Source organism: Osmerus eperlanus, chromosome 11 (assembly GCF_963692335.1).
Source record: "Osmerus eperlanus chromosome 11, fOsmEpe2.1, whole genome shotgun sequence".
Taxonomy (NCBI): Eukaryota; Metazoa; Chordata; class Actinopteri; order Osmeriformes; family Osmeridae; genus Osmerus; species Osmerus eperlanus.
This window is the reverse complement of record NC_085028.1, coordinates 16,101,435-16,127,225: the sequence shown is the minus strand read 5'-3', so window position 1 is coordinate 16,127,225 and position 25,791 is coordinate 16,101,435. Positions and strand designations below refer to the sequence as shown.

At 49.2% G+C, this 25,791-nt stretch overlaps 2 protein-coding genes across 2 annotated transcripts in view; one reads left to right on the top strand and one right to left on the bottom strand.

Annotated features, from left to right (window-relative positions):
- The window catches only part of clcn2c (chloride channel 2c), a 69,545-nt gene that overhangs the window by 7,246 nt on the left and 36,508 nt on the right, over positions 1 to 25,791 (bottom strand). The window contains exons 4-16 of the mRNA XM_062473516.1: positions 22,847 to 22,978; positions 20,702 to 20,830; positions 20,101 to 20,234; positions 18,545 to 18,622; positions 16,976 to 17,054; positions 15,223 to 15,348; positions 14,979 to 15,063; positions 11,386 to 11,487; positions 10,782 to 10,866; positions 9,725 to 9,880; positions 2,502 to 2,571; positions 2,261 to 2,371; positions 9 to 222 (exon numbers count right to left, since the gene is read on the bottom strand). Of these exons, the coding sequence (XP_062329500.1) occupies positions 9 to 222; positions 2,261 to 2,371; positions 2,502 to 2,571; positions 9,725 to 9,880; positions 10,782 to 10,866; positions 11,386 to 11,487; positions 14,979 to 15,063; positions 15,223 to 15,348; positions 16,976 to 17,054; positions 18,545 to 18,622; positions 20,101 to 20,234; positions 20,702 to 20,830; positions 22,847 to 22,978 (1,501 nt within the window). The remainder of the gene's footprint in view (positions 1 to 8; positions 223 to 2,260; positions 2,372 to 2,501; positions 2,572 to 9,724; positions 9,881 to 10,781; positions 10,867 to 11,385; positions 11,488 to 14,978; positions 15,064 to 15,222; positions 15,349 to 16,975; positions 17,055 to 18,544; positions 18,623 to 20,100; positions 20,235 to 20,701; positions 20,831 to 22,846; positions 22,979 to 25,791) is intronic.
- The window catches only part of LOC134028670 (eukaryotic translation initiation factor 4 gamma 1-like), a 124,702-nt gene that overhangs the window by 78,355 nt on the left and 20,556 nt on the right, over positions 1 to 25,791 (top strand). The window lies entirely within an intron of this gene.

Genomic DNA, 25,791 nt, shown 5'->3' with positions numbered 1-25,791 from the left:
GGACTCACTCTTGGTGGCCCCAGCCCAGCTCAGGCAGGTAGGGCAGCTTCTTGATCCTGATGATGGAGTCGTACAGCGAGGGCTGCAGGGACTGGGCCACGGCGTTGGCCAGGATCACAGCGATCATCACGGGCAGGATGTGTGAGATCTGACCCGTCAGCTCAAACACGATGACCGCCGTGGACACGGTGTGAGTGACGGCACCGGAGAGTGCAGCCGCACCTGGGGGAGGAGAGGGGGAGAGGGAGGGAGGGAGGGAGGAGAGGGAGGGGGGGAGAGAAGAGGGAGGAGAGGGGGAGAAGGAGGGAGGAGAGGGAGGGGGGGAGAGAGAGAAGGGGGGAGGGAGGAGAGGGAGGGAGGGGGAGAAGGGGGGAGGGAGAAGAGGGGGGATGGAGGGAGGAGAGGGACGGAGGGAGGGGGGGAGGGGGAGAAGGGGAGGGGTGGAGGGAGGGAGGGAGGGAGGGAGGGAGGAGAGTGAGGGAGGGAGAGGTCATTGTAGTTGTTACATTAACACCCAATCATAAACGATGGCCTTGTGTCGTCTGAAGGTGGTGCTTTGGCCTTGAGCCCTAAATCAAGCCAAAGAGTCAAACCAGATGATTGAAACCTTTACGTGCGTAAACTTCTGAATGGCCATGGGGGAAAAAAGATATGCTTGAATATTTTGCATTGTTGATGTGTGGAGGTAACAACAGGAGGGGAGGAGAGGAGGAGGGGAGGAAGGGAGGAGGGGAGGAGGAGAGGAGGAGTAAAGAGGAAGAGCAGGAGGGATCCACAAAGCGGAGGAGGAGAAATAAGGAGTAGGAGGTTCTGGCAGGAGGACTGATAATTGCTAACTTCATCAAGAGAGACGAGGGGCGTCTGTGAGACTGGCTAAATCTACCCATACTAATGGAAATCCCTCTACACACACACACACACACACACACACACACACACACACACACACACACACACACACACACACACACACACACACACACACTCAACCACATAACCACACACACACAACCACACACATATGCACACGCACACTCTACCACGTCTCAAGGCCAAAGATGAAAGAGAAAAAAACACAGGCCTGTTCAGAGGTGAGTCATCAACAGCATCATCAACAATAACAACAACATCAGCACCACGGAAAAACAGAATGTCACCCGCTCTAGACAAGCAACAACAGCATCATCTGCATTACTGTCAACAACCACCCTGTAACCGTGAACACAGGGAGCTTGAGGAACCCAAACAAACATCTACACGTACTGTCATCGTGACTTCCTTTTGATAGATTCAATTATTTTGTATTATCATGTCAATGAAGTTGTTTGGTGTTGTCAGACTTGTGTCTAACCCAGGCCTGTTGTGTCTAACCCAGGCCTGTTGTGTCTAACCCAGGCCTGTTGTGTCTAACCCAGGCCTGTTGTGTCTAACCCAGGCCTGTTGTGTCTAACCCAGGCCTGTTGTGTCTAACCCACGCCTGTTGTGTCTAACCCACGCCTGTTGTGTCTAACCCACGCCTGTTATGTTTCTACTGAGCATTCTACTGAGCCATTACAAATACTTAAACATGACTATCTGGTAACTTAACCTAACCAGGGATATTTTAAAATGACTATCTGGTAACTTAAACTGACCAGGGATATTTTAACATGACTATCTGGTAACTTAACCTAACCAGGGATATTTAAACATGACTATCTGGTAACTTAACCTAACCAGGGATATTTTAACATGACTATCTGGTAACTTAACCTAACCAGGGATATTTTAACATGACTATCTGGTAACTTAACCTAACCAGGGATATTTTAACATGACTATCTGGTAACTTAACCTAACCAGGGATATTTTAACATGACTATCTGGTAACTTAACCTAACCAGGAATATTTTAACATGACTATCTGGTAACTTAACATAACCAGGGATATTTTAACATGACTATCTGGTAACTTAACCTAACCAGGGATATTTTAACATGACTATCTGGTAACTTAACCTAACCAGGGATATTTTAACATGAGTATCTGGTAACTTAACCTAACCAGGGATATTTTAACATGAGTATCTGGTAACTTAACCTAACCAGGGATATTTTAACATGAGTATCTGGTAACTTAACCTAACCAGGGATATTTTAACATGAGTATCTGGTAACTTAAACTGACCAGAGACACTATGAAGGATACCCACTGTTACATATGAGGTCACGTATATGAGGTCATGTAAACGTGTTTCAGAGTGTGTCTGAGGAAACTCACCCACGACGGCATACCCTCCTGGAACGATGGGGTAAATTATGCCATCAGTGTTGATGCCATCAGGAAACCAAGCTGCCATGCTCTCTCCAACCAGACGGCCAAACGCTGCCCCTGGACACACACACACACACACGTATGATGAAGGGGACCGACTGTGCATATCAACATGTGATTCGACCACACACACCCCAACACACACTGTATCTGACTTTAGTAACACACGCACACAGCATCATCTTACCAATGACGAAGACGGGCATGAACGCTCCGCAGGGCACAGGGATGGTGGTTGCCAGGGCCGACATCCAGAACTGGAGGAGAAGAGAGACACACACTGAAGACTCAGCCAGACACAGGAAAGAGACACACACTGAAGACTCAGCCAGACACAGACACAGACACTGAAGACTCAGCCAGACACAGACACAGACACTGAAGACACAGCCAGACATAGACACAGCCAGACACTGAAGACTCAGCCAGACACAGACACTGAAGACACAGCCAGACATAGACACAGACACAGCCAGACACTGAAGACACAGCCAGACACAGACACTGAAGACACAGCCAGACACAGACACAGACACTGAAGACTCAGCCAGACACAGACACAGACACTGAAGACTCAGCCAGACACAGGAAAGAGACACACACTGAAGACTCAGCCAGACACAGACACTGAAGACTCAGCCAGACACAGACACAGACACTGAAGACACAGCTAGACATAGACACAGCCAGACACTGAAGACTCAGCCAGACACAGACACTGAAGACACAGCCAGACATAGACACAGACACAGCCAGACACTGAAGACACAGCCAGACACAGACACTGAAGACACAGCCAGACACAGACACAGACACTGAAGACACAGCCAGACACAGACACTGAAGACACAGCCAGACACAGACACTGAAGACACAGCCAGACACAGACACTGAAGACACAGACACATACACTGAAGACACAGACACACACTGAAGACACAGCCAGACACAGGAAAGAGACACGCACTGAACCGCTCGATGTGAATCGCTAGAAGACTGAATCGCGATTAAAATGTGAATCGATTTTTCCCCAGCCAGACACTGAAGACACAGACACAGAAGACACAGCCAGACACAGACACAGACACTGAAGACACAGCCAGACACAGACACAGACACTGAAGACACAGCCAGACACAGACACTGAAGACACAGCCAGACACAGACACAGACACTGAAGACACAGCCAGACACAGACACAGACACTGAAGACACAGCCAGACACAGACACAGACACTGAAGACACAGCCAGACATAGACACAGACACTGAAGACACAGCCAGACATAGACACAGCCAGACACAGCCAGACACTGAAGACACAGCCAGACACAGACACTGAAGACACAGCCAGACATAGACACAGACACAGCCAGACACTGAAGACACAGCCAGACACAGACACTGAAGACACAGCCAGACACAGACACAGACACTGAAGACACAGCCAGACACAGACACAGACACTGAAGACACAGCCAGACACAGACACAGACACTGAAGACACAGCCAGACACAGACACAGACACTGAAGACACAGCCAGACACAGACACAGACACTGAAGACACAGCCAGACACAGACACTGAAGACACAGACACACACACTGAAGACACAGCCAGACACAGACAGGTACACAGGGAGACACAGACACTAAAGACACAGACACTGAAGACACAGCCAGACACTGAAGACACAGACACTGAAGACACAGACACTGAAGACACAGACAGGTACACAGGGAGACACAGACACAGACACTGAAGACACAGCCAGACACAGGAGAGACACAGGGAGCCAAGGTCCTGCTCTTCCCTCAGGTGCTCAGGCTCAATAATAATTTCTTCTTCTTCTTTCCCCCGGTGGAGCGTCATTCTTCCAGACACAGGTCCCCACCGGGGTGAGACCGGCCTGTCACACAGTCTCCTCATTTGAGGGAAATAAACCCCTGAAAGGAACCCTGGGTAACGAGAGGGCCAAGCTGATTGGAGGATGAGGTGCAGTGATGGGAGAGACTGCTAATTAGTGGAGACAGAGGGAGAATGTCACTGGTGCCAGTGTGAAGGCCCGTGTGTACACACTCCATATGGTACTAACCAAGAAGGAGTTTACAGCCTTACCTCACTGTGTGCTTGTCTCACACACACACGCACACACTCACACACACACACAATCTCTCTCCAAATTGAAAACGGCCAAGCCAATACACACCGCAACATCCCAAACTACCTCACAAATTCACACCTTATTTGTGAGGTGACAAACACAAAACTATTGTTGCTTCTATTTCTAGAGTTTTAGAGTTGGTGTGTGTGTGTGTGTGCATGTGTGTGACAAACCGCCTCTCCTCCTCTCCCTCGTTACAACGCTATCAACCCCAGACCACATTCGCTTAATGTGGTTGTTTCAAATAGACCTTTTAATTACACTCATCTCTGAATCTCAATCCATCCCTCCATCTCTCTCCTCCCTCCACAGTTGGCAGTAATTAAACCCAGCTGCCGGTGTGAGGTAATAGATCTGCCACAGTAACTCTGCACTGCAGCTTTCACACCTACTACATACACTTCCATTTTGCTCTCTCTCCCTGCCTCTCTCCCTGCCTGTCCCTGTCTCTCTCTCTTTCCCTCTCTTTCTCTGTAACACACACGTGAGTAACACACATTTGTTATGCTGCACACATGCGTCATGGCACAGAGAGTGGTTGGTAGGAAATAGAGAGTGATAGAAGATCAAGTTTCATTGAGGTGTGTCTCTCTCTCTCTCATCGAGGTGTGTATCGAGCTGTCCTGATCCAATACACACCCACCCTCCCTCCCTCCCTCCCTCTTAATGGAATGGTAAACCTCAATAAGAGACAGGTTTAAAGGATCTGAACAACTCATAACATCAGCTTAACTTTATTAAAGGCGTATAAACTCTGGATGGTGTGTGTGTGCGTGCGCACGTATGTACGTCACACGGTGTGTCCCATGCATAATCATGTGTAATAGTGTAAATGTGTATGTGCATGTAATGCAGATGTGTGTGTTTGGCTTTTGGTGGAAAACAGTGTGTGTGTAAGAGATGAGATCACGCACACTTCCTGCTCACTGAGTAAACCAATACAGGCCAGCAGGTTGGAGTTACCACTCCTCTCTGTGGCCTCAATATGGTCTGTTCTGTACCCAGCTCCTCCTCCATCCTTCCTCCTCCCTCATGATTGGAGGTCTGGTTTTTGCGTGTCTACTCTCTTACTTCTATTATTATACGGACTTCACCATCTCTACTGCGTTGGTTAGATGAGTAATTAGTCACTCAGTCACACACGCAAGGGCAAGCACGCGCACACACACACACACACACCTCCACAGGTGCGGGTCTGACGATGTCAACTGCAGCTGTGGTGCCATCATCACTTCCCCGTGACGCTGCCAGCCATCCCCATGGCGACGAGGCCGTGCTCTCTTCCTGCCCGGTGACATACAGCCCAGCTTTTGGCCTGGTAACCATGGGGTTGCCTAGGGGATGAGCTGGCGTACGATGATGGCCTTTATACTGCCCAGCACATTGAGGTCTCCCTCCTTACTGCAGTGAGTCAACACCCCCCTCTCTCACACACACTCTGATACACCCCCCTTTCTCACACAAACACACACACTCTGATACACCCCCTCTCAGACACACACACCCACACACTCTGATATACACAAATACTAACCAACACCCCTCTCTCTCACACACACACACTGATACACCCCTCTCTCATACACACACACACTAACCAAGACCCCTCTCCCATACACACAAACACACAATAACTAACACCCCTCTCTCTCACACACACACACTGATACACCCCTCTCTCTCACACACACACACTAACCAACACCCCTCCGTTTCTGCCTGCCACTTCACTTGGCTCTTTTTTTTTTACACTCTCTCTCTCTCTCCCTCTCTCTCTCCCTCTCTCTCTCCCTCTCTCCCTCTCTCCCCACACACAGTATTAGCAGACCACCAGTAGGCAGGAGTGTGTGAAGGCAGAGATGGTGGTTTCTATGGTAATAGAGACAGGCCTTTGGGCTGACTGAGACAGTCTGTCTGAGCAGGGGCACAGATTACACTCATACTTTACTGCTCTGTGACCACACACACACACACACATGTTCCTGAGGGCTCACACCTGCTCCTGTCTTCTGTGTGAAAAAGATAAAGCATCATGACGAGTCCCTCTTAACCCAGATAGAGAGAGAGAGATAGAGAGAGAGAGAGGAAGGGAGGGAGGGATGAAGGGTAGGAAGAAAAAGGAGAGGGAAAAAGATGAGAGAAAGGGGGGGAAGAGAGAGAGGTGGAGGGGAAGAAGAGAGAGAGGTAGAGAGGGTAAGAGGGAGATAGGAAAATAGAAAGAGATAAAAAATAGAGATAATGGGGGATGAGAGAGAGAGAGAGAGAGAGACAGAGAGAGAAAGAGAGAGAGAGAGAGAGAGAGAGAGAGAGAGAGAGAGAGAGAGAGAGAGAGAGAGAGAGAGAGAGAGAGAGAGAGAGAGAGAGAGAGAGAGAGGAGGGGGGGGTGGGGGGTGGTAGGACAGTGAGGTCAAAGAGGGAGTTTTGACCTAGAAGACAGAACATTTCTACGCCTTTTTAATTTGTCAGTCGTCGAGAGGCGAGCAGTGAGCGTGTGTGTGTGACAGATTCAGAGGACAGTAGATCCGCCAGGGCCTCTAGGGCCCCACACTCAAATTACACCCATACTGCCACCTGCACAAACACACCAAGACAGAAATAGCATGCATTTTGTTGCACAAGCGTTTATTCACTGGCTTAATTGCCCATTACTATAAATAGCCTGTTGCTACAATACTGGCTAAATGTGTCTGTGGTTGAGTGTTCGCAGGTGTGCTAACTACCGTGCTAATGGTCTATTTCAAGACAGTAACCATGTGTTCTCCCTGAAGAGTGATTTAGAACGAGCCCAACAATGACTTGGAGCTTCTTTACAGTCTGCAGATACCTGTGTGTGTATGGATGAGCTTGCTGATGTCATTATTGACCTAAAGGCGGGAGAATGACACTGGTAGAGTCAACATGATGAAGATGAAGTACCACACTGTTCTGTACTTTCTCACAGCCTAAACGAGAGTCTCTCCCACTCTCTCTCTCCTTCTTTCTCACTCAACCCCCCCTTTGTTTTAAGCGCCCTGTTTCTGATATGATTCACCATCTATATCTCCCCTCATTCTCTAACTTGCTTGTTTTCTAACTCTCTACATTTCTAACTCTCTAACTTTCTTGCTTTCTAACTCTCTCCCTGCCTCTCTCTAATAAAGGAGAGCATCTCCATAGCGTGGGGAGAAGTTGCGCCCCAACACCTTACCACTCTGGGCTCTTTAAAACCAAAGCGTGTAATTAGACATAATCATCGCAGCTACACTTTGTGGGTGATTGGCCGAGTGTGTGTGTGTGTTAAGATGTGTGTGTGTGTGTGCCGTGGAAAGTGCCGGTGACTATATAATGAATATCTGCGTGTGTGTGTGTTTGTGTGTGCGTGCAAGCACATGCATGTTAAACCCTATGCCTTCCTGTTGGTTGATGCGTCAGAGACCATGCTGTAAAAACAGCCCTATCTTTAGCGAGATACTCACCTGCATCCGCACACACACACACACACACACACACACACACACACACACACAGGGTGGAGGGAGACTGGAACTGTCGTCACACAAGTGACAGTAGAGGTGTCTTCTTACAGCAAAGGACAGGGTGGTAAAAGAGAGAAGAGTGACACACACGCACGCACACACACGCATGCACGCACACACATGCACGCACGCGCACGCACGCGCACACACACACACACACCGCCTCTTCTCTCTTATCCCCTTAGTACCCTAACTTTAGTGTGTGTGTACGTGCGAGCAAAAATGTGCAAAAAGAGAAATGGAAGCAAAAAAAACAAACTAAATAAAACCAATGGCATTTGAAAGTGCACTTTAACTTTAGTCATGTGATTCCAGAGAAGGAGAGGACTGGAAACAAACTACACATGAAAGACAGAGTTCTTGTAAAAAGATGGAGAGAGATAGAAAGACAAAGAGAATATGCATCTCTTTCTTCCCTGCGGTACTGAACAGCTCTCTCAATCAGATCTCTCTGCCATGCATGTGTGGCTAACTTTACAGAGCTCAAGCACTCCCTTCACAGTTCCACTGCCACCCACACACACTCACACACACACACATCCTCTACCCCCTCACACACACACACACACACACACACACACACACACACACACACACACACACACACACACACACACACACACACACACACACACACACACACACACACACACACACATCCTCTACCCCCTCACACACACACACACACACACTCACACACACACACATCCTCTACCCCCTCACACACACACACACACACACACACACATTACTAAGCATCCACTCTCAGATAGCCTGACGATAGCCCACTCCTCTCCTGTCTTTGTCTCACTCTATCCAGGGACGGTGGAACTGGATCACACACCTACAGTATTGCTTTTACACATAGCCCTAGGTCATACACACACACAGCCATTTGCACACACATACACATGCCCAGAAACACACCCACCCACACGCACACCCACAACTGACGCAGTGAACAAGGAGATTTACTGCATTGCTTTCCAACTCTGTCTTTTATAAGTCTTTCCATTTCTGCCGAATGGGGGGACCTGTATAAATAAAGGTTACAGCAGAGCAAATCAAATCACTGCAAAGGTGCCCCTCCTCCCCTGCCCTCATAAAAAACACAGAGGCCAAGGAGACCCAGGGCCAGGTGCCAATGCTGTAAAAGGCCTTGTGACCTACGATAAACTGATTGGTATCGAACCATGGTCTGAGTCTCGATGCGGTGAAATGGCTGCCTTTGCTCATCTTCCAATTAAAACCCCTGAGAGTGGGTGTGTACCAGTACTTAACAATGTGCTGTATGAACAACATGTATGAACGTGAGTCCAGAGAAGGAGAGAGGAGAGAGGGGGGAGGATCCAGAAGGGAAAGAGGAGCAGAAAGAGGAGAAAGAGGGAAGTACAGAAAAAAGGAGTTTGGCAAGAGAGAAGAAAATGGAGCGTATGAAGAGTCAGGGCAGGAAATGGATGCAGTTGATGATGCTGCTGGGGGTCAGATGGCTGAGCGGTTAAGGAGTCTGTCTAGTAATCTGAAGGTTGCCGGTTCGATTTCAGGCCGTGAAAAATGACGTTGTGTCCTTGGGCAAGGCACTTCACCCTACTTGCCTCTGGGGGGAATGTCCCTGTACTTACTGTAAGTCGCTCTGGATAAGAGCGTCTGCTAAATGACTACATGTAAATGTAGGTTGCCGGTTCGATTCCCGGCCGTGAAAAATGACTAAATGTAAATGCAGTTGTTTACCTTCATGACGATGAAGAGCACCAGGGTGACGAACACGTTCACCTGCGGATGCTTCCAGGCCTGGGAGTGGCCGATGTAGTCGAACTCCTCAGCAATGCCCTGCTTTGCCCACGTCCGGTTGTCTAGCAATGTCACCAGGGACTCCTTCTGGGTCAGCTGGGGTGGCACAGGAAGTGAAATCATCAAGGCGACGGCTGGTACCTTCGGTTTGGTTGTTGTGTTTCGGAGTGGAGGTTGTGTGTGGTGTGGTGTGTGTGTGTCTGGGGTTTTAGGTACTGTGTTTAATAGAGCACTGAATCAGCAGCTTATTGTGGAAGATTTAGAGCTACAAGTGTCTGACTCACACTGTCATTAGAGAAAGGACTGTGTCTGTGTGTGTGTGTGTGTGGGTGGGTGTGTGTATATGTGTGTGTGTGTATATGTGTGTGTGTGTCAGTCCAGAAGACCACTGGATATTCTGCGGTTAATTCTATTAAATGGAGAGATGAGAGGAACCCACGCACACACAAGGATGGCTGCAGATACACACACACACACACACACACACACACACAAGGATGGCTGCAGATACACACACACACAGACAAGGATGGCTGCAGATACACACACAGTCACACACACAGTCACACACACAGTCACACACACAGTCACACACACACACACACACACACACACAGACACACACACACACACACACACACACACACAAGGATGGCTGCAGATACACACACAGTAGTGTCCTCCAGATGCTTTGATCACTCAATTACACACTGGACGCTTGCACAAGACTGTAAATCCACACACTGACACACACGCACACACACACACACCTTTATCCCCTTCCTCCTCTCTTCCTCCTCAGATGACTCACATCCTCAAAGTCAAAGGGCATTCTTCTCTTCTAGCATCTTAAATGCAACACGCACACACGCACACACGCACTCCCACGACACACACACACACACACACCGAACGTACATCTCTATAAACAGTCCGTTTACAGGCCACATCTGCACCCACACATGTGACTGGTGAGAGGGGAGGAGGAGGAACTGACCTTGCCTGCCATGAACTGTCCAAACCCTGGAGGAAAGGTTAACGTGGACACCAGGAGAGTCACCAGGGCTGGATACAGCAGGCGCCTGACAGACAGAGAGAGACGGAGGGAGAGAGACAGAGAGAGAGACAGACAGACAGAGACAGAGAGACAGAGAGGAAGAGAGAGAGACAGAGAGAGAGACAGACAGAGACAGAGAGACAGAGAGGAAGAGAGAGAGACAGAGAGAGACAGAGAGAGAGACAGAAGGACGAAAAGGTATGGAAGCAAAAGCGAGGGATAGAGAGCGTTACAGGATCCACTGGAGTACAGAAATGTTGACGTGGTAACCAATAATAAACATCTAGGAAGATGAATGTGTTTGATAGGAGGCTCTGGAGCAAAGCAGACAACTTCTGTTTACAGAGTCTAAACTATTCATCAATCACTTCCAACTGGCCCTTCTAATGCACATCAGGTGCGTGCGTGTGTCTAAACTTCATTGGACCTACAGAAACTGATTGAGTGTTTTTTTATTGTCTCTCAGTCTAGGGTATTTTTCTCTCTCTCTAGGACCCAGAGGCTGCCGGGAGGTGGCGGGTGCAGTGATGACATCATGACTTACTTCTTCATGAGGAACTTGTTGATGGCCTTCTGCTTCCGGATGAACTGCACAATCAGCCTGTTCAGGTAGACAAAGAGAGCCCCGCCGAAACCACTGGCAATACTGGAGGGGGGAGGGAGGGAGAGAGATGGGGGTGAGGAGAAAGAAAGGCAGGCAAAGAAGTGGGAAAAAGAGAGAGGGAGAGAGAAGAGAAAGATAGAAGAGAGAGATAAAGAGAATGAGTGAGGATAAGAGAAAAAAGAGAGAGAGACTAAGTGAGCGGGTGAGACTTGAGCTTAGTGTCTAAGGGATGTTGAGGGAGAAAGCGAGAGATTTCCTCAGCCTGGTGAAGCGCTGCCTCGCCAGCCTTTAAAAAGGCTCTCCCTCCAGCCATGTTCATAAATTCATCTCACTGCATAATTAATTCTGTCAAATACTTCTGAATAAATGATGACTCGATGAGGATAGAGACTCATTTGTACACGTTGTAAGGCTGGTCTAAAACGTGTGTGTGTGCGCGCCCTGCTGATGTCATCGCTATGCAGTTCCCTTAAATAAAGGTGGGGATAAAATTATATATTTTTGAAGTGTGTCCCTTTGCACGTGTGTGCATGTGGAATAGTGGGATGATCCTAATTTATAATGGTTCCCCACACACGTGTATGTGTTTGTGTGTGTGTGTGAGTGGGGGTGTGTGTGTGTGTCGTAGAGAGCAAGACAGTGAGGTGGAAAGAAAATGTAAATAGGTAAGTGGCCGTCTGTGTGTGTGTGTGTGTGTGTGAACACACAGTGTGCTCTTGTCCTCGGCGCCAGTGAAAGTTGAACTCATAAATTCTGCGTTCTGGTGGTTGAGTGCTGGGAAGCAGGACTTCATGGACTAAGAGGTGGCCTAGCTAGCATGTTGCACAGCCCAGTCTCCCTCCTCTCTTCATCTCTGGCCTACTTGTCTGAATTACTGACCGACTTTCACCCTGGGATTTCTACTGGATAGCGGTAAGATCAAGGAATGCACACACACACACACGAGCATGCACCCATAAGCGTGTACATGCGTATATAGTACACAAAAACTCTCATACACACACCGTACATCTGTACATAGTACACACACACGCCCGCATATACCAACTGGAACATGCTCGAGTACACACACACACACACCCGCATATACCAACTGGAACATGCTCGAGTACACACACACACACGCCCGCACATACCAACTCGAACATGCTCGAGTACACACACACACGGCTCAGCGTTCTCTGGAGCCGTGGTGTGTGTGTGTGTCAAAGCGTCACTCGGATCTGGAGTGGGAGGACACCTCGCCACAAGAAAGGAGGAGGGAAAGAAAAGAGGGATTTTCTCTCTCTCCTCCCCGGGAGCCCACGCAGCGTTAGACAGCGTTAGACAGGGGGCTGTTCTGTCGTCTGGGAGGGAGAGATAGAGGCAGAGGAGGGAGGGAGATAGAGACGGAGGAGAGAGAGGGAAAGACGGAGGAGGGAGGGAGAGATAGAGGCAGAGGAGGGAGAGATAGAGGCAGAGGAGGGAGGGAGAGATAGAGGCAGAGGAGGGAGGGAGAGACGGAGGAGAGAGAGGGAAAGACGGAGGAGGGAGGGAGAGATAGAGGCGGAGGAGGGAGGGAGGGAGACGGAGGAGAGAGAGGGAGGGAGAGAGAGACAGACAGACGGAGGAGGGAGGGAGAGAGGCGGAGGAGGAGGGAGAGAGAGAGAGGCGGGGGAGAGAGAGAGAGACGGAGGAGAGAGAGAGAGAGGCGGACGAGAGAGGGTGAGAGAGAGCAGATAGGGGAGATAAGATAGAAATGGTGGGAGAGGACAATATAGAGATCAAGTAAGAGAACGAGACAGGCGGAAGGGAAAGTTTGTAAAGAGATAAAGAGGGGTAAAGAGATAGAGACAGACAGAGAGAGACACAGAGAGAGAGAGGAAGAAAGAGAAAGACAGGAAGAGAGAGAGAGACAGAAAGAGAGAGACACAGAGAGAGGAAAAAAGAGAAAGACAGGAAGAGAGAGACAGAGAGAGAGAGGAAGAAAGAGAAAGACAGGAAGAGAGAGAGACAGAGAGAGAGAGGAAGAAAGAGAAAGACAAGAAGAGAGAGAGAGACAGAGAGGAAGAGACAGTGCCCGCCTCTATCTCCTTCCCCAGACTGGCTCTCTGGGAGCCCGTGGCCCCCTCCCTGCCCGTGGCCCCCTTCCTGCCCGTGGCCCCCCCCCTGCCCCCCTCCCCTGCCCGTGGCCCCCTCCCCTGCCCGTGGCCCCCTTCCTCCCCGTGGCCCCCTTCCCTGCCCGTGGCCCCCTCCCCTGCCCGTGGCCCCCTCCCTCCCCGTGGCCCCCTTCCCTGCCCGTGGCCCCCTTCCCTGCCCGTGGCCCCCTTCCCTGCCCGTGGCCCCCTTCCTGCCCGTGGCCCCCCCCCTGCCCCCCTCCCCTGCCCGTGGCCCCCTCCCCTGCCCGTGGCCCCCTTCCTCCCCGTGGCCCCCTTCCCTGCCCGTGGCCCCCTTCCTCCCCGTGGCCCCCTTCCTCCCCGTGGCCCCCTTCCTCCCCGTGGCCCCCTTCCCTGCCCGTGGCCCCCTCCCCTGCCCGTGGCCCCCTTCCTCCCCGTGGCCCCCTCCCCTGCCCGTGGCCCCCTTCCTCCCCGTGGCCCCCTTCCCTGCCCGTGGCCCCCTTCCTCCCCGTGGCCCCCTTCCCTGCCCGTGGCCCCCTTCCTCCCCGTGGCCCCCTTCCTCCCCGTGGCCCCCTTTAGCCTCCCTCAGGCTGAGGGAGGCTAAAGAAAGTGTCCTGCGCTCGCTCGCTAAATTATCCATGTTAGGTGACTCACTGAGGCTACCCTCAACACCTTCCAAAGCTAACGGAGGCTACGCTACCAGCTTCTCAATGGCTAGCAGGAGCAGTAACACAGCGCTAAGCTACAGTACCACACGACTAGCGTGACATGCTCCAAGCAAGGGTACGTCTAACCTAGCGAAAATGACACTGACACTGATATGCTTTTCACAGATATGCTTGCTTATATTTAGCTCTCGGCAACTCAAAGCGTTTTGGATTTGCATTTTCAGAGACAATAATCAAAGCGGATATTGGAGAATGGAACGATCACAACGAAATATATTTTCACGTGAGAATTTAAAAAATCATGCTAATGTTATATATGAAAACAGCCAAGCGTACCTCTGAGACTTGCAAAGGAGAGAAGGAACTGAGTGTAATTCAAAATCTTTTCAAAGCTCACAATTCACCAATCACTTCTTAGCTTCTATTTGCTGTGCTGTAATTATCTAACATTAACAGCAATTACCTCTTATTGTATGAGAAGACTGTCAGACGGCGAGCCCTCTGTACCCTTTCTGAAGCTAGACTCCCTCTGTTATTAGCACCTGATTGAAGGTGTGTGCAACCTTTATTATTAGCATTAATAACATTTCTGCAATAGCCTTTCTGTCAATCACTGTAATGTAATATAATAAATGCTGTTGCTACCTGCTAACTGCATCCATACAAGGTTTATTTGTTCTTGTTGTCTTTTTACATGTAGAGTTTATACTAGTGGGGGTTTTACATGCGAAATTAATCTATACTAAAGGGGTCCATCTCAGTTTTTTACCCAATGACAGCAAAGGCAGGAAGTTCCTGGAGGTCAAAGGGGAAGTCGTAACGAAAGCGCGTCTTGAAGAGGGCGGTGATGGTCTCTGTTGAGTCGGAGGGGGGGGGGGGGGGGGGGGGCAGATATGCAAAAAGAGGCACATCAACATTATTCAGATAGGATTGTACACACACACAGACAGACAGACAGACAGACAGACACACACACACACAGACAGACAGACACACACACACACTCCCCTTACCCTCATCCCGGTTCCACACAGCCAGCACTCTGAAGATGAAGGCACTGAAGGTAGCAGCGAAGAACCCCCGCCAATAGTTCCTCACCGCAAAGAACGTGGATGTTACCTCGATACTGAAGAGTACACCTGGAACACACACAGCAGCCGTCCACCTGAGAACTGCCTCTGTCATACTGTCCTAATAGTCCACCTGAGAACTGCCTCTGTCATACTGTCCTAATAGTCCACCTCAGAACAGCCTCTGTCATACTGTCCTAATAGTCCACCTGAGAACTGCCTCTGTCATACTGTCCTAATAGTCCACCTGAGAACTGCCTCTGTCATACTGTCCTAATAGTCCACCTGAGAACTGCCTCTGTCATACTGTCCTAATAGTCCACCTCAGAACTGCCTCTGTCATACTGTCCTAATAGTCCACCTCAGAACTGCCTCTGTCATACTGTCCTAATAGTCCACCTGAGAACTGCCTCTGTCATACTGTCCTAATAGTCCACCTGAGAACTGCCTCTGTCATACTGTCCTAATAGTCCACCTGAGAACTGCCTCTGTCATACTGTCCTAATAGTCCACCTGAGAACTGCCTCTGTCATACTGTCCTAATAGTCCACCTCAGAACTGCCTCTGTCATACTGTCCTAATAGTCCACCTCAGAACTGCCTCTGTCATACTGTCCTAATAGTCCACCTCAGAACTGCCTCTGTCATACTGTCCTAATAGTCCACCTCAGAACTGCCTCTGTCATACTGTCCTAATAGTCCACCTCAGAACAGCCTCTGTCATACTGTCCTAATAGTCCACCTGAGAACTGCCTCTGTCATACTGTCCTAATAGTCCACCTGAGAACTGCCTCTGTCATACTGTCCTAATAGTCCACCTGAGAACTGCCTCTGTCATACTGTCCTAATAGTCCACCTGAGAACTGCCTCTGTCATACTGTCCTAATAGTCCACCTGAGAACTGCCTCTGTCATACTGTCCTAATAGTCCACCTGAGAACTGCCTCTGTCATACTGTCCTAATAGTCCACCTGAGAACTGCCTCTGTCATACTGTCCTAATAGTCCACCTGAGAACTGCCTCTGTCATACTGTCCTAATAGTCCACCTCAGAACTGCCTCTGTCATACTGTCCTAATAGTCCACCTCAGAACTGCCTCTGTCATACTGTCCTAATAGTCCACCTCAGAACTGCCTCTGTCATACTGTCCTAATAGTCCACCTCAGAACTGCCTCTGTCATACTGTCCTAATAGTCCACCTCAGAACTGCCTCTGTCATACTGTCCTAATAGTCCACCTCAGAACTGCCTCTGTCATACTGTCCTAATAGTCCACCTCAGAACAGCCTCTGTCATACTGTCCTAATAGTCCACCTCAGAACAGCCTCTGTCATACTGTCCTAATAGTCCACCTGAGAACTGCCTCTGTCATACTGTCCTAATAGTCCACCTGAGAACTGCCTCTGTCATACTGTCCTAATAGTCCACCTGAGAACTGCCTCTGTCATACTGTCCTAATAGTCCACCTGAGAACTGCCTCTGTCATACTGTCCTAATAGTCCACCTGAGAACTGCCTCTGTCATACTGTCCTAACTGTACACTCAGGCCTGCAAAGCCCAAGTTCAGGCTTTTATCCATCCACAGTACTAATGGGGGGGGGGGGATTTGCCATTGGATGATAGGATGTCAGCGAAAGCCAATGCTCACCTCCTATTGGTGCAGCAAAACAACAGCCCACCCCAACAGCACAATGCTCACCTCCTATTGGTGCAGCAAAACAACAGCCCACCCCAACAGCACAAGCTGCAGCCAGCATCTCAATGTTCCTGGACTCGTTCTGCAACACAGAGAAGAGATTGTTACCAAACACACACACGCACACACGCACACACACAAACACAAGCACACGCACGCACACAGGAGAGTATGGGAGAATGATGTCCAGTATTGTCAACTCGACGCATTACTGAATGTTACATGAGTAAGTAGACTGGATCTAGTTATGGTACTGTAGGGGAGATGGGATTTGGAGTTTGGAGATGGGCCAGTAGTGGGGGATGCTGGGAGATGAAGTTCTGGGCATCGCCCCTGGTCCTGCCAGGGCTTACCTTACATCCTATGAGGCTGTCCTCCTATATAAGCCGCATGCAAGTGAGACAGAGAGCTGGGTGAATTACTGTGTGTGTGTTTGTGCAGACTTTGATGCTAAAAGAAAGGGGGAGCCTAGGAGATAAGTTATGCACACTGCTGTTCAAACTCAGAAGAGTCCTACACACACACAGGTTTGTTTTGTGTGTGTGGACTGACAAATCACTCCCATTCAAAATCGTGCTATCCCTAACCCCTAACCTTAACCTTGAATGTAATACTAACCTTAACACTAATTCTAACCATAACCCTCCTGGAAACCTCTAGAAAGAACACTTGTGTGGAGCCCAATAACATTTCCTCATATCCTTGTGGTCTCCATAAATGTAGCTAATTAAGACATCCCCCACACACACTAAATATGCCATTGGTATGCGTGTGTATGAGGGGGTTGACATAGAAATTGAGACAATAAGGGAAATGAGGGAAAGAGAGGATGAGAGAAGAGGAATTTGAAGACAAACACAGAGAGAGAGAGAGAGAGAGAGAGGGAGAGAGAGAGAGAGATATAGGGAGAAAGACAGAGAGATGATGCTCATCTTCAGAGAGACAGAGAGGGAGAGCAGAGATGAGAGTCAGATTCCCTACTTCCATCCCTCCTCTCTTCTCCTCTCCATCCCCCAAGGGTTGACAGAACAAACCCTCTCTTCCATCCTCTCCTTTCATCTCTCCTCTCCTCCTGTTTGCACCGACTAGCACATCATAAAAGTTTATGAGAAAAGAAGAGCCTCTTAAAACAGAGACATGGAGTGAAAGGGAGAGACTTGTGTTCAGAAGCGGGTCTGAGAGGAGGCCTGGTGGATGCACAGGTCTGCTGGTGTTAGAGGCAGACAGCTCACTCGATTGGAGGCGGAGAACAAACAGACTAGAGAAGCACACCGCGAGCGCTGCCCCCCCCCTACACACGCAAACTAGCACACACACACACGCATACACTCACACACACACGTGTGCGTATACTACACCAGGGATGTGAGGGAGGGAGAGACGGAGAGAGAGCAACTCAAGTGCTGGGATGTGAGATTAGACTGCTGGAGAGAGGGGAGTCTGTTTGACAGGGCCGTGAGTTTGACTGTGTGTGAGCGTGTGTCCATGTCCGTGGGTGTGTGTTTGTGTTGGTGTAAGTGTGTGCTTGGGTTTGTGTGTGTTTGCGTGTGTGTGTGTTTGCGAGCGGTTTACCTCGTAGATTCCTCCAAACAGGGACATGAACTTGCTAAGGAGAGCAGCGCACAGACTGGCAATGTGTACAAACGGACCCTGAGAACGTCAGAGAGAGAGACAGAAAGAGAGAGAGACACAGAGAAACAGAGAGAGAGACAGAGAAAGACAGAGAGAGAAAGAGAGAGAGAGAGAGAGAGAGAGAGAGAGAGAGAGAGAGAAGGTGACAGAGAGAGAGAGACATAGAGACATAGAGAGACAGAGAGACAGAGAGACAGAGAGAGAGAGAGAGAGAGAGACAGAGAGAGAGAGAGAGAGAGAGAGAGAGAGAGAGAGAGAGAGAGAGAGGAAGAAGAACATATTTGTTACAGCTGCTTTGGAAGTCTTGCCTAGTGAACCAGATCAGAAAGTAAGACACCCCCCAAAAGACAGATCACCCAATGACACCAAGAAACTATTTTGGTGTGCGTATGCATGTGTCTGTATTAGTCTGCCTGTCTGTATCTGGTGTGTGTGTGTGCATGTGTGTGTGTGTGTATGTGGTGTGTGTATGCGTGCATCTGTGATCCAGCTCTGTAACTAGCACATAAACAACATCAGTAAAACTAGCCAGGACCCCAAAAAACAACCATCTATTATTCAGCAACCAAAAACAGGCTCTCAGAGGACATAGCTCCTCCTCCTCCTCCTTGTCCTCCTCGCTTCACACACTAGTCTGTGACCTGGGCCATTGTGCGAAGCGCCCAAGTTTGTCACTTGTCTGTTATTTGTCAATGGTGCAGTCATGGCGTGAGTGTCACAAAAATCCTTCCTGTTGCCCACAGGTCAACAGGAAGTAACAGCATCCAACCTAAACTCTCAGGAAGTAGGGAGCAGAGAGTATGGTCTAGGGCAGGGGTTCCCAAACATTTCAGCCCACGACCCATAAAATAATGGTGCCAGTGACCCCCGACCCCTGCATGCTAATGCACATTCTGTGTTTGATTTGATGCTAGTCGCGACCCCCACGTTGGGAACCACTGGTCTAGGGAGCAGGAACTCATCTGTCCTGAATAATCAGCTAAACTCGAACTGCACTGTAGTTAAAAGTGTAGATATCTACAACTCCATTCAGCTGTGAAATGCACTTAGTCAAATGCATTGGCTGTATATCTGCCCCCACACACACACGACCAATACTTATCCTCTCCTCTGGTGGGTAATTGACTAATTTCAGTTTCCCAGTCTTTCAACAGGAGTTCAGTTCCCTCCCCCCCCTCTCCCCCCTCCACCAGCAGGGTGGCCAGGCAGACACGCGTGTGGCAGCGTGAGCTACACACGTGACAGCAAGCCAGTGTGTCAGTGTGTGTGTGTGTCATGAACTGTGTATTGACTGATGGATTCTGTGGCGAGCCAGGGAGTACTGTGTGCTCATAACCACCAAAACACCGTGGTCTGCTCTGGAGCACACATGTGACCTCGCCACACATGCAAACATCTGATTTATTAGTGTGTGTGTGTGTGACAATGGGAGGCAAGCCAATGGCCCAGTGTGGGAGTGAGAGTGTTTGCTTTGTGTGTGTGTGTGTGTGTACTACCTCCTTGCCCAGGGGCATGCCACTCCCCAGAGCGCAGGTGAGCCCGATGACTTTGGCCACGAAGGTTTTGAAGGTGAGGTATTCTTTCAGGACCACGCCTCTCAGGATGGTCTTCATCTCAGGGATACCGGACCCTGGAGAGACACCAGAGAGATGAGAGAGAGAACAGAGAGAGTGTAGAGTGAGAGAGAACAGAGAGAAAGAGAGAGTGTAGAGTGAGAGAGAACAGAGAGAACAGAGAGAGTGTAGAGTGAGAGAGAACAGAGAGAACAGAGAGAGTGTAGAGTGAGAGAGAACAGAGAGAAAGAGAGAGTGTAGAGTGAGAGAGAACAGAGAGAACAGAGAGAGTGTAGAGTGAGAGAGAACAGAGAGAAAGAGAGAGTGTAGAGTGAGAGAGAACAGAGAGAACAGAGAGAGTGTAGAGTGAGAGAGAACAGAGAGAACAGAGAGAGTGTAGAGTGAGAGAGAACAGAGAGAAAGAGAGAGTGTAGAGTGAGAGAGAACAGAGAGAAAGAGAGAGTGTAGAGTGAGAGAGAACAGAGAGAAAGCGTTTGTTGGATGACACCGAGAATTCTTGGGTGGGTATATGTGTGTGTCTTACCCACAGCCTGCGGGGCCAGGATCTGGGTGAAGCCTGCAGAGAAGGTGATGAGGACCACAGGGTAGGTGACCCACGCCAGGTACTGCAGGAACACGTTACTGTCCAACCCTCCGTACATCCACTTCTGTGCTGTGTACACACACATATACAATCACAATCACACACACGCAACAACAACAACAACAGCAGCAGCAATTGGTTGAGCAACATAAAAACGTGTGTGTGCGTGTGAGAGACACAGAGAGCGTGTGTGTGTGAGAGAGACAGAGTGTGTGTGTGTGTGAGAGAGACAGAGTGTGTGTGTGTGTGTGTGTGTGTGTGTGTGTGTGTGTGTGTGAGAGAGACAGAGTGTGTGTGTGTGTGAGAGAGACAGAGTGTGTGTGTGTGTGTGTGTGAGAGAGACACTGTGTGTGTGTGTGTGAGAGAGAGACACAGTGTGTGTGTGTGTGTGTGTGTGTGTGAGAGAGACAGAATGTGTGTGTGTGTGTGTGAGACAGAGTGTGTGAGAGAGAGACAGAGTGTGTGAGAGAGAGACAGAGTGTGTGAGAGAGAGACAGAGTGTGTGAGAGAGAGACAGAGTGTGTGAGAGAGAGACAGAGTGTGTGTGTGAGAGACAGTGTGTGTGTGTGTGAGAGACACAGTGTGTGAGAGAGAGACACATTGTGTGAGAGAGAGACAGAGTGTGTGTGTGTGTGTGTGTGTTTGAAAAGATAGGAGGAAGAGAGGATTTGTCTCGATGAGTCTTAAATCTCAATGACTCAATCCTCTCCTTACTTTATCCATGTGGATTCGTCTTCCCTGTGACACACACACACACACACAAACACTTCCTCCCTCTCTCTCTCTCTCTCTCTCTCTCTCACACACACACACACACACAAACACGTTCTTCTGACTAAATCATTTAATCTGACACTTCTCCTGCACGCCTGTAAAGATGACATTAAGCCACACTCCAGATAATCACACTCCACTACAGACACTGCAGATTATTCACACTCTGGGGTGTGTGCATATATGTTTATGCATGTCAGCCCCTGTGTGTGTGTGTGTGTGAGTGTGTTAGATGTGTTTACAGCCAGATTGACATTCAAACAGGTGTGTGTAAAATTTCGGCAATCTGGCTTAACGTCTTCTTAGTAGCAGGATGGCTTGTACTGTAACTGTGTGTGTGTGACATGCAGGAACTGTAGGAGTGTGTGTATGCGTGTGTGTATGCGTGTGTGTGTGTGTGACATGCAGCGTCTGTAGGAGTGTGTGCGTGGGTGTTACCCTGCTCCTGAATCTGTGGAGGGTCTTTAACGGCTGTTACGACAACCCTGCTCTGATCCCTAATCCTGACTTCACTCCAACCCATACACCCCCCCAAAATGTGTGTGTGTGTGGGGGGGGAGCTATTTCTGTGTGTGTTTGCATGTGTGAGTGTGTTTGAGGAGGTCATGGGTGTGTGTGTGATTGTGTGTGCGGAGGTCATGGGTGTGTGTGTGATTGTGTGTGCGGAGGTCATGGGTGTGTGTGTGATTGTGTGTGCGGAGGTCATGGGTGTGTGTGTGATTGTGTGTGCGGAGGTCATGGGTGTGTGTGTGATTGTGTGTGCGGAGGTCATGGGTGGTCCCTATTGGACAGGTGGTTAGTCATGTTCTGTATCCAATTAGAAAAGCTGTACAGGCATGTCTGTGACAGAAGAAAGTAAATTACTTTATCCTTGAGAAAAGGTGCAGGCACACACACACACACACACACAATCCCTCGCTGTGACCCACCTAGTAGACCTGGTAGGTCTCTCTCTCTTTTTCCTTCCCTCCGTCCCTCTTCTCTATCTGCTCTCCTACACATTCTTTCTGTTCCCTCCCTCCCTCCATCCCTCCCTCCCTCCCTCCCTCCCTCCCTCTTCTCTTCCTAACCTCCCTTCTCCTCTCAGGCTCTTACACTAATCCCTTCTTATCTTGCTTTCCTTCCTTGATTCTCTCCCTTGCTCTCTCTGTCTGTCTGTCTCTCTGTCTCTCTCTCTCTCTGTCCCACCTCCTTCCGTCCGCCCGTCAATCTCTCTCTACTTTCCTCTCTCCTTCCCCTCCCACTCACTCAATCCCTCCTTACAGTCCTCTCCCTCTTTCCACCTCCCTCCCTCCCTCCCTCCCGTCTCACCTTGGAGGCAGATGGCGATGGCGAAGTCTACCACCCAGCTGACCAGAGCCATGACCAGGCCCAGCAGGATGAGGAAGATCCAGTCCTCTCCCACATGCGAGATCAGGAACTTCTGACAGCGCACTGTGCAGACTGGGGGAGGGGGACACAATAAGATGTTACACAGTGTTAGGCTACTGTCAGGACTACATTACCCACAGACTTGGGATAAAAGGTAGAGTGGAGGACTACAAACGCACTACAGGTGAATTAACGCTACAGTTTTTATAAAGCAGCATTGACTGAATACAAGCTGGCGTATTTGCTTGGTAAAAACAGCTGCTTATGGCAGGTAAGCAACGAGCCGGACATTACAGGTGTAGAAATAGTGCGGTTATGACTGCATGGAGAGATGCAGCTATGTTAGAACAACATTACCCATAATGCCGAGTGTGACCTCCAGCACTGTTAGGTCTATGTTATGTCATGTCAGTCAAGATGTCAGAGGAGGGAGAACCCAAACAGCTGCAGTAAAGCACCCACAGTAGAAGGGGATTCTACACACACACGCACACACACACACACACACACTGTCAGAACACTTTAGACTAGGGTGAAGGGAAAGACGAATGCTAGAAAGACAGGGAACATAGAGGGGACAGGCACTCAGGGAATATAGGAGTGACATGCTTGTTTTTAGCACGCCAAGATACACACTGACACACACACACTGATTCCAATCAACACCTCCTGTAACTATCTGACACACACACACACACGCACACACACGGTTACATAATTGGTGAGAAACACACCTTCTCTCAGTTTGAACCGCTTTGCCAGCATCTGTGATGGTTCTGAGAAACAGACTTCTTACATGTGTATATTTAGTTTTTAATAACAGTGTGTGTGTGTGTGTGTGTGTGTGTGTACTGCGTCATCTCGCCCACTGCCCGGCTGTGTTCTAGAAGCCCCTTCTGTTACCCAGACGACACCAGTCATTGTGTGTGAGAGAGTGTGTGTAAGTGTGACAGCATGAGTGTGTAGATGCGTCAATGTGTGTTGGCATGAGTACGTGTTTGCGTTTAGGATGCATGTGCACTTTAGCAAGCATACTTGTTGGCATATGTCCAGAATACCATTCATGTCGGCTTGTGATGGTGTGTGTATTAGGGATGGGATGTCAGGTGGCTGAGCGGTTAGGGAATGTGGGCTAGTAATCCAAAGGTTGCTGGTTCGATTCTTGGCCGTGCCAATTGACGTTGTGTCCTTGGGCTAAGGCACTTCACCCTACTTGCCTCGGGGGGAATGTCCCTGTACTTACTCTGGATAAGAGCGTCTGCTAAATGACTAAATGTATTATGGCTGTTAGTAAAGGTAACAGCGATTAGCATTAGCTTTTATTGCTACAAATGTGTGTGTGTGTATGTTGGTGGGCAGGCCTTGTGAGCATGTTTTTGGCTTTGTGTTTGAGGTGAACCAAGTGTGCATTTACGTGGGTGTGTGTGTGTGCGTGTGTCTGTATTTGTATGTTAGTGTAATTGGATCTTCAGGAAGAGTAACATATTTGTCTGGACTCTGGATTTGATTACTTCTGTCTGTGTTGGTATGGTTCACACACACACGCACGCTCACACAAGAATGGTGACTAGCTTTATTCTTCCTGGCATGCAATAAGCAGCATGCTAGTTTTCCATCCATTTCCCTACTTTCTCATTCACCCTATCTAGCCCCTGCACTCCTCCCCCCCTCCCCTGCGCTCCTCCCCCCTCCCTTTCTCGCCCTTCCTCTCTCATCCCTCTCTCCCTCACTTTTCAACCTCTGACTTGAACTCTATGACTTTCGGCTTTCTCTGGTCTTATCTCCTCCTCTCCACTCCTCTCTCTTCCCTCTTCTCCCCAGTCCTCTCTCCCTCTCTCCTCTCCAATCTCATCTTTTCACCTTCTTCACTCTCTACTCTTCGCTGGCTAGAGCAGTAATGCCCGCATACCTGCTGAGATTCATTTAGGTTGCCTTGGATACAGAATGCATCCAGTTCCGAAGCCCAGCACTAAGTGGCGTTGGTGTTTGTGTGTGTGTGTGTCGCTGTTTGTGTGTGTGTGTGTGTTTGTGTGTGTTTGTTTTGGGTGCTGATGTTTGTCTGTCTTGCGAATTTCTTTTAACAACCACAGCAGCATAGATAATGTTTGTGAGATGAACTCTGTCCCTATTTCTCTTTCTCCTTCTGTCACAGTATGCAGAGACAGACAGACAGACAGACAGACAGACAGACAGACAGACAGACAGACAGACAGACTCCCTACAAGACCTGGAACCCAGTGATGGAAAGAGGAAGGTCCTATCGTGCAGAATACAAACTAACCCCGATATCCAAAATATTGCCTTATTTCACGAGGGAATGACCATTAAAGTTTAGCAAGAAAAAAGAAAGCTCTCTTGTGATAAGACTGCCATTTTGGACGGGCCGGCTAGCGAGGCGTTTACCCAAGTCCCTCCAGAAGGCTGTGCTACACTCAGGCTTCGCTGCTAATGAGATTAGCATTAAAACAGGAACGAAAACCTGTCCACTCAGCAGTTGCTTCGGTGTTTTAATTTTAATATCAATTTCGGAGACAAAGAGAGTGAGGGAGGGGGGATGAAGGGTGGAGAGGAGAAGGGGGAGGATGAGAAAGAGCTTGAGGGAGGGGAATTGAAGGGAGTGGGTAGAGGGAGAAAAAATTCAAGAGAAAAAGCATTTGTTTATGTGAATCAGCGGCAGTGGGAGAGTGAGAAAGACTAAGAGAGAGTGAGAGATTAAACGGAGTCAGGTGGCTGAGCGGTTAGGGAATTGGACTAGTAATCAGAAGGTTGCAGGTTCGATTCCCGGCCGTGCAAAATGACGTGGTGTCCTTGGGCAAGGCACTTCACCCTACTTGCCTCGGGGAGAATGTCCCTCTACTTACTGTAAGTCGCTCTGGATAAGAGCG